Source organism: Ammospiza nelsoni, chromosome 2 (genome assembly GCF_027579445.1).
Source record: "Ammospiza nelsoni isolate bAmmNel1 chromosome 2, bAmmNel1.pri, whole genome shotgun sequence".
NCBI lineage: Eukaryota > Metazoa > Chordata > Aves > Passeriformes > Passerellidae > Ammospiza > Ammospiza nelsoni.
Window position 1 is genome coordinate 31752004 of NC_080634.1, and position 18176 is coordinate 31770179.

Below are 18176 nucleotides of genomic sequence, written 5' to 3' on the forward strand. Positions count from 1 at the left end.
TTAAATGTTGTAGGGCAAAGGACTATTACCATGCATGCAGGATAACCATACTGATCTTCAAAGGAAATTTTCAACTTGTGATTATTGTGCAGAGTGTCTTCATTGGAATGGGAATTATTGGACTACAGGCACATCCCTGGAGAAAAGGCAAAAGAACTTTTATGTGAATCCTTTAAATATCAGCTGACTGGCTAGGAGAACCACCTTGCAGAACAGTAATTAAACATGAATAGGCAGCAAGTCCTTTCAGCAATGAGAGCTAGTTGCATTTTTGGTTGCATTAGCAAGGGTGCAGTTAACATATTGCAGCACCCTTGAGACTACATCTGGAATACCAGCTCTCTAGTCTACACACATTCCTGCCATGTCCTAGCCTCACTGCAGCAGAGATATCAAAAACTGTAGAGTGCAGCAGAGGGTCAGTCACTAAGACGATCAAGAGACTGGGGCAGAAAATAAGAGAGGTTGAAGGAATTGATTTTGTTCATCATGGAGAGAAGAAGACTAAAAGATTAGTAATTGCATGACTCCAAATGCCTAACCAGAGTTGTAGTCTTAGAGGGCCACAGTGGAACCAAGTGGGAACAAGCTGCAGCAAGATAAACTCTGATTAGGCTTATTAAAAAGTACTTTCTGTTGATGGTGCTTCCACACTGGAAAATGTTTATTGGACAATTTGTCAAATCTCTGTCCTTGAAGATATTCAGAAATTACCTGGACAAAGCTCTGAGCAACATTGAGTTAGCCCTGTTTTGAACAGGAATTTGTATTGAGACACTTCCAGAAGTCCCTTCCCATCAATTTTGCTACAAGTGTATGATCTTTGTTATATTGATTTGCTGATTTGAGATGTGTAGAAAAAGCATTAGAGGTTTTTTATTTTGTAGAAGCAGGTCAGCAACTCCTCCAAAACCACAAATCTTTTTTTTTGTTTTTGTATGTTGCACAACAGAAAGAGCAGCTGCATATGCAGGACCCATCTGCCAACTTGAGCAACAAGAAGATTGTGTGATAACTGGAGGCAAAAAACCCAACAGCTTTCATGAGACCGTTTATGTGTCACTTTTTCTGCCCAGCTGTAAAATGGTGAATAGAAAGCCACATCCTGTGTATTGTCCTGAGAAGTTGGGGTGCTGTTGTGCTAAGAGAGGCTGATATGTTATCAAAATGGTTTTCTGAGTAAATGTCAAACCGCATCCTGTTTTGGTAAAATTTAACTGCTGTTCCCTTAAAGAGATATTTTCCAGCACATTTTGGTACATCACCTGCTCTCATTCTGAGGTACAATTTTCTTCTGAGGCCTTGAGAGACAGTTTCCTCTGCTGTTGACTCTCTGTTAGACAGAAACTCCCTTTAGGACCTCTGCTCTAAGCCTCCCACTTCTTCTGACTGATTAGTACATTCTGAGGTCTTCAGCTTTGAAAGCTTCACAAGTGCTCCTCTACCTTAGACTGCATAATTCATACATACAGTCCTGTGTGAGCTTCCACTGAACTACCAATGGTTTTACTCGAGGTGTGAGAAAATAATGAGGTGCAAAGTGGATGAAAGATCTCCAGAAAGTCTCTCCACATTTAGTAAGCCCTTGGGTTTATAGTTTATGGAGCACAGAAAAGGTCCCAACAAACACAATTTTACAGAAACACATTCTGGTTCCCTTTGCTTCTCGTCTACTACAGGTTCAATTCTTTTGGCTATCTCTCAATTGTACTCATTTGCCCTGTCTCTGAGTTTAATGTTTATTTATTTTCATATTTGGTGTGATTTTCCTAGTTTTTATTTTCTTACACCTCCTATTTTCCTTTTTTACTCCTTTCATCAAACAGTCTACACAAGTTTATCATGCTAAATCTATTGCCCAGTGCACCTGGCATTCTGTCCCTCTTTTTGCCTAAAATTCTCCTCTTCATTCTCACTAGCTGGTTCTCTTGAAAATTGTAAGAGACACAGTGTAATTGTAGAGAAGTGGACTTACATAAATATCACCCTGAAGACATCACTTTCTCCAAAGTGGTCTCCTGTGTGGCTAGAAGGACTGATAACAAATGGGTGCAGAGCAGAATTCTGCTTCTCTCCTTGGACCTAAGCATCAACCCCATCACAAATATCCTCCGTAGAAAACAATCTTGAAAAAGAGCTTGATGGACAAAAGCTTTCCTTTAAACATACTTCAATTCAAATGAAAGAAAAGAAAAAGGAGACATTATATGAGCCCAGATATGTATGTGTCTCTCTTTTAAAGTGCTCTCTCTGCACAATCACCTGTATAATAGCAGAAGTGTGTGGGAATGAGAATTTCAAGGCTTGTAGCAAGCTTGGAAAAGAACAGGATTGGATTGCTGACCTTGGTCTCCATTTCCAGAGAATGACAGATATGAATTCAGTGTGGGAACATTCTTCTTATTCCAGAGTCTAAAGGGAAGTCTCTGTCATTTGACAAATTCTTTTCTTACATAGAACCTCTTAGTTAGTTCCTGCTTCACACCGTAGCTTGTCTGCTCCAAAAATGCCTATGCCCAAGTTTGTCCTGTGTTCACTTTGAGCAAGTTCTGCCATGACCATTCTGAAAGTCTGTGTGTGTGAGGACAAGATTGATCTGGGGATTCTTCTGACAGCCCTGATAAATGCAGCCATTTTTACCAAATGTCCTAATAAATTATATTCATCTTAATGTGTTTCAGGCTGAGCTGGAATTATTTTCTGATACTCCATTCTGCTGTGCTCCAATCTAATCTAACTTCATAGGGCATGAACAACGGGGTTTCCTGGGAAAAGAACCCATCATCAGAATCAAAAGATGTCTCTGTTTGCTTATCTTTGTTGTATCCCCTGAAACGTGCCCCTTTGTACAACCTTCTCGCGATTCCCACTTGCTGAGAACTGTTCCTTTCCTTTCTTCTCCAAAGGGGACACCTTTCCCTAGACCAGGTAGTTCACATCTTGTGAATGTAAGACCCCTTGAAGCATTTTTGTGAAAAGTTTTTTTCAGGAAACAGTTCTCTGTTTTGTTTCAAGCAGCCATGAGACTACTTAAGTTATTTCTGTTCTCCATATAAACAGAACACCAAATAAATCCCTTGGTTCAGTAGGATATTTTCTCCTCTTCTGAAGTGTTTTGAGGAGATTAAAGGAGTGTCAAACACAGAGCAGGAAAAACAACTGCATTTTACAGCATTATACCCATCTGCCCTCTGGCACTAAGATGCAGCTTTTTTCTTTAATGACATGAAAAGAGTTATGACAGATTCCTCTCAGGTCTGTCATCAGATCCTTTTGAAACAAACACATTAAGTGTCAGGTGAATTTTCATCTCTTCACCAAATTTTTCTTCACTGCCACAGTGAGTCTGGTGTCTTCACCAAGCTAATCTCACAAAAGAACTAAGAGAGAGAAAAAGCAGCTCCCATGCCTCTCCCAAGAGAATGTCACTTCTCATCTGGATGGAGTGCTGTTTTCTTCTCTACCACCTTTGAATTATGCAGCTCTTCTGGCTCCAAAGCAGCCCCTGGTGAGGGCAAGCCTCCAAAGCCCACAGCCCTGCTCCACTTGTTGGTACACAGTGTGAGTAGTGGATGAGTCTCTGCTGTTCCCCTAACAGATAAGTTATTTCTACAGGGATTGTCAGTGAATGATCTTTAATGAGAGTTGCTTATGGCACTATTCATCATTGTAAGTTGTGTGGTAGGACACTATTACTACAGAAGACCAAATTTAAAAGCAACGACTCAGGCTTTTCAAGGGAAAAGAAGCAAAACCTTTATTCCTAAATCAAGGAGATGAGTTCCCAGCCTCTGAGCATTAAGAAGGTGCTACTTTTAAAGATATGTTACAAGAAAATATGATACATTATGATATGGAAGTACAGGGAAAGCTCAGCAGTGATTACAAAATAGTGAAGAACAGGATGGCAACAGACAATTACAAGAAATTATATTCAGAAGTTCGTAGAAGCTTAGATATTTTGCTATGGAAAGGTAGCAAACTTGTCATGTTCCTGCTGACGTGATGACAAGGGTTCTTCATTTATTCTCTAGATAACTTGACACCGGTCTAATTGAAAACAAAATGGGATAAAATTAGAAGAACTGTAAAACAGCAGAGAAGACAACAACATACACCAACCAACGGAAACAAATAGAGAAATTGGCTGCATGACCTTGCCCAAAGAGTTACCATCCATGGCTGAGTGTTCAAGTGTCAGTCAGTCACAAACCGTATCCCTCAGAGGTCTGTACTGGAGCTAAAAGCATTTTTTCAACTTTCATCGGTGTCTCATTGACACAGGGAGCAAGGGCACCCTCAACAAGTTCACAGCTGACACGGAGCTGTGTGGCCCTTGGTGTGTTTGAGGGAAGGGATGCCAACCACAGGGACCTGGGCAGACTCAGAGAGCGGGCCCATGTGAGCCCCCACCAATCCCACCTGCAGTTCTGTGTCCAGCTCTGGAGGCCCCAACACAGGAAACTCATGGCCATGACAGAGCAGGTCCCGAGGAGGCCCACAAAAGCCAGTCACAGGGGCTCAGGGTATGGAGACAGGCTGAGAGAACAACCCCTCTAGAGACTGGAGCAGAAAAGCCTCTGGACAGGCCGGCCTGGGGCCTGCTCAGATAGGGCAGTGGGGGACTTCTATAAAAACAGAGATGTTTTACCAAGGCCTGCAGTGACAGGATGAAGAGCCCTGGATTTAAACTGATACAGGGTAGCTCAGATTAAAGGAAGACATTTGTTCTGCTGAGGGTGCCGAGACAGTGGAACAGGTTTCCCAGAGAAGCTGTGGACGTCCCACCCCTGGAAGTGTTTGAGGCCTGGTTGCATGGGGCTTTGAGCAACCTGGTCCAATGAAGGATATCCCTGCCCATTTCAGAGTGCGGAGGGAAGTACATAATCTCTAAATGTTCTTTCTAGCATAAGCCATTCTGTGATTCTAGGATTATGATCCAGAAATGGACAAATCTACCCCCTCCAGTATATCCTGGCAAAAGGACCAAAAAAAGGATAACTGAGATGATTGGCCTCCTTGCCCTCAACTCTACCAGGTCACGTTTCAAATACATCTCCCTCTTCTGCTTTTAAAGGGTCAAGTGCAGAGACTTCTGCTGCTCTCACTGCATGGATGTTTCTGCCGTAGGAAAAACTTACTAATAAAAAACATTTCCTGGTAGTTTGATTAATTTATCCCATTTCTTCAGACTGATCTCACTATTCTTTATAAATCTTTGTAAATATTTGACCACATTTTATGCCCTGCATCACTTCAAAAAACTGCCTGTTATTTTCACTGGAGCTGTAAGCCCCGTTTACAATGGTTACACAACTGCATGATATATCTGATCTTTCCCTCATTTACTTTCCGGGCAACTTGTCCTTAATTCTCATCTTTTTCATGAATTTAAAGGGGATTGTGAGAAGGAATTCCTCTGCTAGACAGCATTGATTTTATTTGAGTTCTGGAAAAACAGAAAGAGAAAACTCATCATTTGTGATTTTTCAGGCTGAACTGCACAAAGCCTGGCAGAGCACCTGCAGAACAGCCACACCTCTGAGAACAGGTTTAGTCTGCATCCACTGATGCTTGACTAGTGAGTAAAAGCCCAGCCTTCCTGGGCCACTCTGACTTACCTTGGCTGTCCACACCAGACCACTCACCAAAACTGCATAGACCAAGGCTTTGCCACAGAGGATGAGGTAAGTGAGCTTCAGGGAATTTCCATACCGCAAGTACGACTCTGCAAGTCAAACACCATTTGTATTTGTGTATTCCATTTTCATCATCATCATTACATGATGCTGGCTCTAATGGAGCTTTCATCAAATGAGAACCCTTGAAATCTTTAGCTAAGCAACATAAAGGAAGTAGAGGCAAATGAGTGGCTCTGTTGGCACCAGAGAACCTGGGAAGGGACAGACCACAGTGACTCAAAGAACCAAAAGAGAAAGCAAGTCTAGGAAAGACAGAGATTGGCTTTATGCTGGGATAGTACTGAGTTCCACACCTACTGAGGAACTGGGCTGCTCATCTGACATCCCAGTCAGGAACGCAAAGGAGGCTGAATCAAAAGATACCAATGTTTTATTTTGTCTCATTATTGTCAGTGGCATTATGAGTGCTGGTGATGTATCAGGAAGATTTAAAAAGACCAGAATAACATGCCTTCTAGAGGTTTTATTCTTGAAGATTTTCACTCTTAAGGGGTTGCCATAGAATTGAGATACAAGATCTGTCTTAGTTCATCCTTAAGATTCCTGAAGCATTCAGGAAGTTCTTGAAAAACAGGAGTGTGCAAATTTGTACATAAAGTGGAAAGAAATGTAGTTTGTAGTATGGATATCCTCCATACATGACAGACATGAGGAGCAGAATGTGACTCGTCATGGGAATTGTTCTGAGTTTGATACTGAGAAATAGTCAGAATATTACATCCTGAATCTTGATGTCAGAATCACTTGGGTAAGTATGGATCATTACTTTCCTGGCTGAGCAAAATATTCAATGGAAGCCAGTTTCAAGGACTGGAGGTGATGACAAAGAGTAAATTACAATCTACAGGAAGGCACCATGACTCCAACAATTTTCAAAATCGAATCATAGGGGAGAGTGAAACCCCAAAGCTGAGTTACATATAATATGCATAAACAGCCCTCCAAAAAACTCTTGTTCCTTTTCTTTTGTTTTTGTTTTTTTAATATCACATGCAAATCACTTAAAGGAGAAAGTAGAAGCTATTCATACAGCAGATATCTCCCACACGTTGTACATAATGTCAGTAAAACTGGCATTAAAATACACACTGATAACAGCCTGAGAGAAGAGGCAAAATTCCCTTTACGTGAGAAGCCACACGTACCTTCTGTGAGTGCACAACCTGAAAGACACAAAAAGGAGCTGAAAGTCACGTTTCTCTTCAGAGCAAACAGAATACAGATTTTAGAAGTCTCAGTTTATCAAACAGTGCCTCATTCTTCCTACTGAAAGTAGGTGTTTTATGATACTGTGCAATTTACTCTACTACAGAGATTTCTCAGTGGAAAGCCTGAAGAAACTCTAGATGTAGAATGGTAACCCAGGGACAAAGGCCCAGGAATGGGAAGAGACATATGCTAATACCTAGATCTTTAGGTCTGTAATTGTGCCAGAAGAACACCTTGTATGGAAGCTATCTATAGATGTGGCTCATATCACAACACTTGCTCTTTTGATTTGTGATTTCTATCTGATACAGCATGGTAAGAGATGTTTTTTTACTCACCAGCATCACCATGGATAAATTTGTTTATTGATGCTGTTGTTCCATTCTGAAAAAAATTGGCAATACACTCAAAGCGATTCAGAGGGTTGAACCACTCCCAGGCTGGCATCCTCAGTCGGCTGGTCAGCGAGTAGGTGCTCCCATTCTTTGTGGAGTACTCGTCTGTCCCCACCCCTTCGGTCCTTTTCACACCATTCACCCTCCAGACCAGAGTCAGGTGGTCAGGGTAGAAACCAGAGGCCAGGCACACCAGCGTGGCCTTGCTCTTCTGCTGGATCTCCTGCTTTGATGGGGAAAAGATGGCCACGGCTGGAGGTATGATTTCATCATTCTTGCCTGAAACACAAAGCAACATGGTCCAGAGCCTCCACCCCTCTGTTCAATCAGAATCCCCTGGAAATGATCCTGAGTTTGTGCCATGTTCCTCCTGAAATACCTGGCCCTTTAACTGCTGTCTATTGGACAATTTATGTCTACTGGATATGACACACCAGGACAGTGGAAGGATTTCTTTTCGCTCATCACACACAATTTTCAAGGGTCTGGCCACAGAAATGCACAAGCGCATGAAATTCTTTTATGGCCTCTTGCCAGAAGAATACAAATCTGCAAAGAAACTGAGCAAACAGATGGGCAGAAAAGTCCCCAGTTTTGCTGTAAGTAAGGCCTGTATTTGTAGTATTGTCTTAAAAGTTATGAAAGTCTGTTTTAAGGCACAAACATGTTTAGCCAACTGGGTTGCATTCCTGGAGAGGGAGTTAAGACATGGTGGTCATTGCAGTGTTCAGAATTGTACTGGCATTGGATACCCTACTTGGCCCCCTATCTATGAGATGAGCTGGAAGGAAGGAAGGAAGGAAGGAAGGAATCAAGGAAGGAGTTGATCCTTCTCACTGTCTGAAGTGAAAAACAATTGAGGCAGGTAACATGAATCTGCCAGGGACGGGTCTTGCCTTGAGTCTTAACCAATCCATTTTTAAGAACATTAAACATGATTTTATGTCATTTAATTTTTTGGTTATTGTAGGTATGAGAAGCTCTGATCCTAGGCTACACACCTTACGAGAATATTGCAAGATTCCATAGACTTGCAAATCAAATGTGTTTCCCTGTCCTAAAGTGTTTAATACCTACTTGTATGATAACTGAGAACAGAGTTCAGTCAGAAGGATGTTCAAGGCAGACATGAGAAGTTACTCAGAAGCCATGCAGTGACCCTAAAAGACAGGAGGGGTTTCCATATACTAAATCAAAATGCCTTTTTGACCCATCTAGCATGAGAAACCCATGAGGTCTGTGAGTGCTGCAGGAAAAAGGAATGTAGGCAAAACAATGGAGCCAAAGAGAAAATTATTACTCTGGGTTGGTTTTTTTGTATGAAGGCACAATGAATTGTGGACGTTCTTCCTGAGCACTCTGTCCTTTGCAGAGGGAGAGAGGTAGCAGAATGAGCAGAAATTAATATCCTGCAGAGATCTTGTCCCCTAAGCCCTGGTGTTTGCATTCAAATGATGCCTTAATTGTGACCACCAGAGCTTGCTCTGCAAAGATTCTCAGGCTGCTTCTGTATGAGCTTGTACAGACTTTAGATGACCTGGATATTAAATAGAGGTAACTCCCTAGAGGGTTTAGCACTGCTCTGCTTTCCTTTTCGTGGGTATGAAGAGAGCTTGATCGCTCCTACTTCTCCCTGCCAACACTTGGTGTTATGACTTTTTTTCCTATCCTAGAAGTATCTCTGACAAATTCTTCAGGTCATAGTCTTAAAGGCTAATGAATGAAGAGATGGAAACAGATAGGACGGAAAAAGAAAAAGGAGAAATTTAATAAGCTAAAGAAAAAGAAAGGAACAACTAAAAATTGAAGGTAGGTGGAAAAGAGAGAAAGAAAGAAAGAAAGAAAGAAAGAAAGAAAGAAAGAAAGAAAGAAAGAAAGAAAGAAAGAAAGAAAGAAAGAAAGAAAGAAAGAAAGAAAGAAAGAAAGAAAGAAAGAGAGAGAGAGAGAGAGAGAGAGAGAGAGAGAGAGAGAGAGAGAGAAAGAAAGAAAGAAAGAAAGAAAGAAAGAAAGAAAGAAAGAAAGAAAGAAAGAAAGAAAGAAAGAAAGAAAGAAAGAAAGAAAGAAAGAAAGAAAGAAAGAAAGAAAGAAAGAAAGAAAGAAAGAAGTATTGAAACTACTGGAAATACAAAGAAAATGAGAAAGTTTGCATGCTTGAAATGGAATAAAGGCATTAGAGCAAGAACTAGAAAAAAAAAGTCTGATCAGCAGCCCCTTGTGTTCTGGTCTTCCTTTCTGCTCATAGGCGACACTGACCGAACATTTGATAACTTCCATGCATAAAACTCATTCCCTGTCACACAGATTTCACCCACCCCAGACAAAAACTATCACAGTTCTTCCATTCCTATCACCGCAAGGTCAATTTTATAATTTCTTCTTATCTGTCACTCCTTCTCTCATTTTAAAATCATCTGTGTAAATGCTACATACCATGAACACAAGGGCAATTTTCAAGTGTCCTCCACACTGAGCACTTGGGTTAACAACAGCTCCTTACCTATGACTCTGAGCACAGTGCCGACTCCAAAGTGAAGCTGCTGGTTTGCACAGCTGTACAAAGTCAGGCTGTAACCCCCAGTGTCATTATTCTCTTCCTGCCAGACACATAGCTCCTTAAAATGGTACTGTTTAAAGGAGCAGGCACCAGGGAGGATTTCTACAGTTTGCTATCAGATGGGGAAGCAGCAGATGGAAAAATTAATTTGCCCTGTGATTCCAACATGCCCCAATATAGGTGATGTTAAATCCTTTCTGGAATGGGAGATAATAGAGAAAGAAAATTGGGAAAAAGAAAAAGAATAGAGGAAAAAAAGTATGCTGAGAGAAAATAATACTGTCCTTGCTGAGTTGTAGAAGTTGTGAGAAGGATTGTTTGCAGAACCCAGCATCCCAGAGCAACTATAGACAGCCTGCAAACCATCTGTGGAGAGGCAAGTAAAGTGCCAGCAAGATTACTCCTTCCCTCCATGGTTCAGCCCACAAGAGAATCCAGATTCTACCTCCAAAATGCTGCTTTGGATCATTATACAGATAAACTGAAAAAACCTGAGGACCTGCAGGAACATTTTTCATTCCTAACCTCTATAATATTTCCTTGAAAGATGGGTGAAAATTAAATTATTTATTCCCTTCTCCCTGCATGAAGTTCCCAGAAATGAAAGACAAAGGCTGCAGACACAAGGACCTCAGCATTGGTGCCTGTAAATCCTATGTTTCCATAATGGCACATCTCATTTTAATAAGCAACTAATAAAGCATTAATCTTGTTCTCATGGCTGCATGAAAAATTATCATTAGTAAGCTTTTAATTAAGAATGTTCTCGTCCCCTAAAGCAGTATCACATAGATCACAGAGATCGGACTTACCTATGACCGTAAGTTTTGTCCCACTGCCAAAGAACAGTCTATTATTATTCACACCATTTTGCAGCTGCAGAAAAACCTCTCCTCTACTCTCAGATCTCTAAGGCAAGCCTGTGGACTAACCCTCCCCTCATGTGGAACCAGCAAAAGAAGAAATACGGAGTACAGTTATCTCAGATCTCCTAGAAAACAGGTCCGTAAGGAAAACCACCAAATCTGTGCCTAAACAGCTGATATCAAGATCAGAAATACCCTGTCCAGAGCCCTTCTGCTTCAGGCTCAATCAGTTGTTGGAGGTTCCACCATTTCTTTGGATGATATTTCTCTATTTATCTAGGTGTCATATTAAAATATTAGAAAATATTTCCCATATGTCAACATTCCCTAAGATCTCTTCCTCTTTGAAATGAACCATATATTAGTTTTCTGTGGTTTTCAGTGGCTGTTTAACATCTATTCTGAAACTGCAAGATCATTGTCCTCTATGATCTTTGTATCCCCATCCGGGCAAGCCTGTATAGTGGAAAGAAACTGGCTGTGCTGTGGAGAGCTATTTTCTATAACAATAAGGACTTTACAAGCTGCAGAGAGATTTAGTATTGCTTATTATATAGTACAGTATATACTAGTGCCTTCTTTTTTATAAATTAAAAATGCTAGCACACTTGTTTTCCATGGTTATCTAAGACAACACATTCTTTAATTCACCCTGGGAAGATCCAAGGTAATTGAGGCTTGTATCGTCTTGACTTTGTTTCCTAGACCCCTTCAAAGTGTAACTGTAAGTCAGTTCTTTCCAGACAGATGGACAGCTTTTCACTCACTTGTCCTTAATTATCTCTAGCCCCAGCAGAACCAGCATTATAGAGAGTAGCCATACTTTTGGTGGAAAATTTTTGTATGTGTTGATTCATTAGGACAATGTTTTTGTGTCATGCATACATTATTTCTCTCATTCCTTATCCTCATTCTTTTTAGGGACAGTATTTTCTTTACTAAAAACACATTCATTCCATTCTCCAAAATGAAAAGGAGTCCCTACCTAGAAGACCCAACTTATACTATTCCCTGAAGTAGACAGGGTTACTAAAACACACCAGTTTAATAATGTTAGGGAGGTTTATGATGATGTTCTCTAAAGAGAAGACATGGCATTTGACGTGATTTAAAAGAGGAAACAAAAAGTTCTTACCTATTACTGTAAGTTTTGTGCCGCTGCCAAAACGCATATCAGCACTGCTCACAGCGACAAAGTGATGTATCATAAGCTAAGAGAAGGGATGCACTGCACCTGCCTTTCTATAAGCACAAGCTTTGGAAACTGTTACTGTTCTTGGAATCCCAAACATCACCCATTCTTTATTTGAGCTGGTTCACCTTTGGCAGGGAACTAAAATAAATCCCTTTGTTTCCCCTTCCATGGCAGGCCAGCTGTCTTGGATCCCTTCAGTTTTCTGATAGGTTAAAATAATCCACACAAGGAGGGCCCAGAAGAATCTGTTGACTGGTCCCACACAAACCCTTCATAGCCATTAGGAAGAACTGCAGTGAGACAGTGGGGATGGGGATTACAGGCAACCTTTGCTCTCATAGGCATGAGGCAGTCAGCAGATCTTGGAGGATTATTTCAGAGAAAAAAGCCCAACACATTTTATGCAGTGCCTCTGGGAGATACCTGCTATATGTCAGAATTCTTTCCGTAATACTTGTATCACTTTAAGAAAGAACCATTTTGTCATCTATTGCAAACATTGGTTAATCTGGAAAAAAATAATAATTCCAGCTTTGCATGGTTGATAGGCTTTAGGTGCATCTCTAGTCACAGTTTGGTTTGGTGAAAATGAATTTCGATATCTCAGAATTTCCTAGCTGGCTTGCCACGGAGGGCAGGCTCAGTTCTCAGATGATGAAAGTAAGTCCCAGCACAGAAGGTCTGTTAAGAGAAACCAAGGCAGAACATGCCTGCTCTGCTGCAGGATTCTGTGCAGCTGCCTTCACACGCTCTGCCACAAGGCTCATGCACCCTTGGGTTTTTGTAAAGGCTTCCTGGGGAATGTATCATCGTGGTCCCCCCCCCACTGTGCCACGATGCTATAACCTGGTACAAAAACAATCCCACCCATGACTCCACCCCTTCATTTTGTTAACTAGGAATGATTGCCATGATTACCTGTGCTGGTTTGGACCATGGTACTGTTGGACGGTGGTTCAAGTTAATTTCCTTGAAAGAGGTTACTGTGGAGTAGTGTTTGGGCTTGTTCTGCAAATACTGTTGGCAAGAGAGAAATGTTTTTGTTATTGCTGAGCAGTGCTTACATGACATTCAAGGACTTTTCTGCTTCTCATACCCCCATGCTGGCAAGGAGGCTGGTGGTGCATGGGAACCTGGGAGGAGGGACAGCAGGGAGAGCTGATCCCAAGCAATCCAAGGAATATTCCATATCCCATGGTGTCACGTTCAGTATGTGAAAGAGGCAAGTAGGGGGAAGAAGAAGGAAGAGAAGGGTGTTTGGAGAGATGGTGTTTGTCTTCCCAAGCACCGTTATGTGTGAGGGGGCACTGCCTTCCTGGGAATGGCTGAACACCTGCTCGTCCATGGCAAAAGGAGAATGAATTCCTTGTTGTCATTTGCTCGTGTGCACGGTTTTTGCTTTACCTCTTAAACTGTCTTTATCTCAAGCCACGAGTGTTTCATTTGTGCTTCTCCGATTCTCTCTCCAGTCCTGCTGGTTGGGAGTGAGCAAGCAGCTGTGGGGCTTGATGCTGGCTGGGGCTAAACCATGACACAACCACAGACCACATCCTTCCTTTGCCATTGCTGTTTCTATGTGATAGTCCAATCACCTCTCAGCGTATCCATTATTGCTCAATTTATAATCTCAAGATTTTTTTCTTATACTCAAAAAGGTAACACATTTATCGATTGACTTTAAATGCAGTAATTTTTCACTTGGTAGTGTCACGGCCATGTTCATGCTGCTTTCTTTTCTACTCTTTCTCTCTTCTGCCCCCAGGATGACAAGCAAACCTCCAGCTCACACTATGCAATTTTTGGTTTGCAATGAGACTCATTTGCTTACTATGGGCTGGTGTTTGTCTCTGTAGCTTGGCATTGCTTGAGAGCATTCTCCCAGGGCTTGTGCCTCTGCCTATGAAAAGGCTTCATCTAGGAGTAAAAGCAAGCTTTCATTTTGCAGACTGTCAGAAGGGACAGGAACCGACGGGGACAATTAACAGGCTACATTTATCTCCCTCCTTTATATGTAAGTGACATGGTCTTCTCTCACAAAGTTTCAACACATAGTTAGCAACATAACCTAAACCTGTTTTTCATATTGCTCTTGAACAGCTTCACTTGAATCTTTCTTGATATGAAAAATAGACTACAAAGCACAGAACAAAATGCTTCAGAACAAAGTCTTTCTACTAGGAAAACCACAAAATTTTTTTTTTATTATTTTCAGGTATCCCAGTTCTTCTGCATCCAAACTTAAAGTATTGCTCCTCTACTTTAGCCTGCATTTTCCTACATCTGTGCAGGAAACATTTATACATGAAATGTATGACTGTGTTCTTCATTTAGTCCTGTGTGAACTTTCACTGAACTACCAATGGTTTTACTCGAGGTGTGAGAAAATAATGAGGTGCAAAGTGGATGAAAGATCTCCAGAAAGTCTCTCCACATTTAGTAAGCCCTTGGGTTTATAGTTTATGGAGCACAGAAAAGGTCCCAACAAACACAATTTTACAGAAACACATTCTGGTTCCCTTTGCTTCTCGTCTACTACAGGTTCAATTCTTTTGGCTATCTCTCAATTGTACTCATTTGCCCTGTCTCTGAGTTTAATGTTTATTTATTTTCATATTTGGTGTGATTTTCCTAGTTTTTATTTTCTTACACCTCCTATTTTCCTTTTTTACTCCTTTCATCAAACAGTCTACACAAGTTTATCATGCTAAATCTATTGCCCAGTGCACCTGGCATTCTGTCCCTCTTTTTGCCTAAAATTCTCCTCTTCATTCTCACTAGCTGGTTCTCTTGAAAATTGTAAGAGACACAGTGTAATTGTAGAGAAGTGGACTTACATAAATATCACCCTGAAGACATCACTTTCTCCAAAGTGGTCTCCTGTGTGGCTAGAAGGACTGATAACAAATGGGTGCAGAGCAGAATTCTGCTTCTCTCCTTGGACCTAAGCATCAACCCCATCACAAATATCCTCCGTAGAAAACAATCTTGAAAAAGAGCTTGATGGACAAAAGCTTTCCTTTAAACATACTTCAATTCAAATGAAAGAAAAGAAAAAGGAGACATTATATGAGCCCAGATATGTATGTGTCTCTCTTTTAAAGTGCTCTCTCTGCACAATCACCTGTATAATAGCAGAAGTGTGTGGGAATGAGAATTTCAAGGCTTGTAGCAAGCTTGGAAAAGAACAGGATTGGATTGCTGACCTTGGTCTCCATTTCCAGAGAATGACAGATATGAATTCAGTGTGGGAACATTCTTCTTATTCCAGAGTCTAAAGGGAAGTCTCTGTCATTTGACAAATTCTTTTCTTACATAGAACCTCTTAGTTAGTTCCTGCTTCACACCGTAGCTTGTCTGCTCCAAAAATGCCTATGCCCAAGTTTGTCCTGTGTTCACTTTGAGCAAGTTCTGCCATGACCATTCTGAAAGTCTGTGTGTGTGAGGACAAGATTGATCTGGGGATTCTTCTGACAGCCCTGATAAATGCAGCCATTTTTACCAAATGTCCTAATAAATTATATTCATCTTAATGTGTTTCAGGCTGAGCTGGAATTATTTTCTGATACTCCATTCTGCTGTGCTCCAATCTAATCTAACTTCATAGGGCATGAACAACGGGGTTTCCTGGGAAAAGAACCCATCATCAGAATCAAAAGATGTCTCTGTTTGCTTATCTTTGTTGTATCCCCTGAAACGTGCCCCTTTGTACAACCTTCTCGCGATTCCCACTTGCTGAGAACTGTTCCTTTCCTTTCTTCTCCAAAGGGGACACCTTTCCCTAGACCAGGTAGTTCACATCTTGTGAATGTAAGACCCCTTGAAGCATTTTTGTGAAAAGTTTTTTTCAGGAAACAGTTCTCTGTTTTGTTTCAAGCAGCCATGAGACTACTTAAGTTATTTCTGTTCTCCATATAAACAGAACACCAAATAAATCCCTTGGTTCAGTAGGATATTTTCTCCTCTTCTGAAGTGTTTTGAGGAGATTAAAGGAGTGTCAAACACAGAGCAGGAAAAACAACTGCATTTTACAGCATTATACCCATCTGCCCTCTGGCACTAAGATGCAGCTTTTTTCTTTAATGACATGAAAAGAGTTATGACAGATTCCTCTCAGGTCTGTCATCAGATCCTTTTGAAACAAACACATTAAGTGTCAGGTGAATTTTCATCTCTTCACCAAATTTTTCTTCACTGCCACAGTGAGTCTGGTGTCTTCACCAAGCTAATCTCACAAAAGAACTAAGAGAGAGAAAAAGCAGCTCCCATGCCTCTCCCAAGAGAATGTCACTTCTCATCTGGATGGAGTGCTGTTTTCTTCTCTACCACCTTTGAATTATGCAGCTCTTCTGGCTCCAAAGCAGCCCCTGGTGAGGGCAAGCCTCCAAAGCCCACAGCCCTGCTCCACTTGTTGGTACACAGTGTGAGTAGTGGATGAGTCTCTGCTGTTCCCCTAACAGATAAGTTATTTCTACAGGGATTGTCAGTGAATGATCTTTAATGAGAGTTGCTTATGGCACTATTCATCATTGTAAGTTGTGTGGTAGGACACTATTACTACAGAAGACCAAATTTAAAAGCAACGACTCAGGCTTTTCAAGGGAAAAGAAGCAAAACCTTTATTCCTAAATCAAGGAGATGAGTTCCCAGCCTCTGAGCATTAAGAAGGTGCTACTTTTAAAGATATGTTACAAGAAAATATGATACATTATGATATGGAAGTACAGGGAAAGCTCAGCAGTGATTACAAAATAGTGAAGAACAGGATGGCAACAGACAATTACAAGAAATTATATTCAGAAGTTCGTAGAAGCTTAGATATTTTGCTATGGAAAGGTAGCAAACTTGTCATGTTCCTGCTGACGTGATGACAAGGGTTCTTCATTTATTCTCTAGATAACTTGACACCGGTCTAATTGAAAACAAAATGGGATAAAATTAGAAGAACTGTAAAACAGCAGAGAAGACAACAACATACACCAACCAACGGAAACAAATAGAGAAATTGGCTGCATGACCTTGCCCAAAGAGTTACCATCCATGGCTGAGTGTTCAAGTGTCAGTCAGTCACAAACCGTATCCCTCAGAGGTCTGTACTGGAGCTAAAAGCATTTTTCAACTTTCATCGGTGTCTCATTGACACAGGGAGCAAGGGCACCCTCAACAAGTTCACAGCTGACACGGAGCTGTGTGGCCCTTGGTGTGTTTGAGGGAAGGGATGCCAACCACAGGGACCTGGGCAGACTCAGAGAGCGGGCCCATGTGAGCCCCCACCAATCCCACCTGCAGTTCTGTGTCCAGCTCTGGAGGCCCCAACACAGGAAACTCATGGCCATGACAGAGCAGGTCCCGAGGAGGCCCACAAAAGCCAGTCACAGGGGCTCAGGGTATGGAGACAGGCTGAGAGAACAACCCCTCTAGAGACTGGAGCAGAAAAGCCTCTGGACAGGCCGGCCTGGGGCCTGCTCAGATAGGGCAGTGGGGGACTTCTATAAAAACAGAGATGTTTTACCAAGGCCTGCAGTGACAGGATGAAGAGCCCTGGATTTAAACTGATACAGGGTAGCTCAGATTAAAGGAAGACATTTGTTCTGCTGAGGGTGCCGAGACAGTGGAACAGGTTTCCCAGAGAAGCTGTGGACGTCCCACCCCTGAAGTGTTTGAGGCCTGGTTGCATGGGGCTTTGAGCAACCTGGTCCAATGAAGGATATCCCTGCCCATTTCAGAGTGCGGAGGGAAGTACATAATCTCTAAATGTTCTTTCTAGCATAAGCCATTCTGTGATTCTAGGATTATGATCCAGAAATGGACAAATCTACCCCCTCCAGTATATCCTGGCAAAAGGACCAAAAAAAGGATAACTGAGATGATTGGCCTCCTTGCCCTCAACTCTACCAGGTCACGTTTCAAATACATCTCCCTCTTCTGCTTTTAAAGGGTCAAGTGCAGAGACTTCTGCTGCTCTCACTGCATGGATGTTTCTGCCGTAGGAAAAACTTACTAATAAAAAACATTTCCTGGTAGTTTGATTAATTTATCCCATTTCTTCAGACTGATCTCACTATTCTTTATAAATCTTTGTAAATATTTGACCACATTTTATGCCCTGCATCACTTCAAAAAACTGCCTGTTATTTTCACTGGAGCTGTAAGCCCCGTTTACAATGGTTACACAACTGCATGATATATCTGATCTTTCCCTCATTTACTTTCCGGGCAACTTGTCCTTAATTCTCATCTTTTTCATGAATTTAAAGG

At 41.5% G+C, this 18176-nt stretch overlaps 1 gene segment (V, D, J or C); it reads right to left on the minus strand.

Moving 5' to 3' along the window:
- Window positions 1–3731: 3731 nt before the first annotated feature.
- LOC132087327 (T-cell receptor beta-2 chain C region-like) overlaps window positions 3732–18176 on the minus strand; it is a 64034-nt gene continuing 49589 nt past the window's right edge. The window contains 5 exon segments of the C gene segment in view: window positions 3732–4050; window positions 5622–5728; window positions 6848–6865; window positions 7250–7585; window positions 11862–11905. Of these exon segments, the coding sequence occupies window positions 4024–4050; window positions 5622–5728; window positions 6848–6865; window positions 7250–7585; window positions 11862–11905 (532 nt within the window).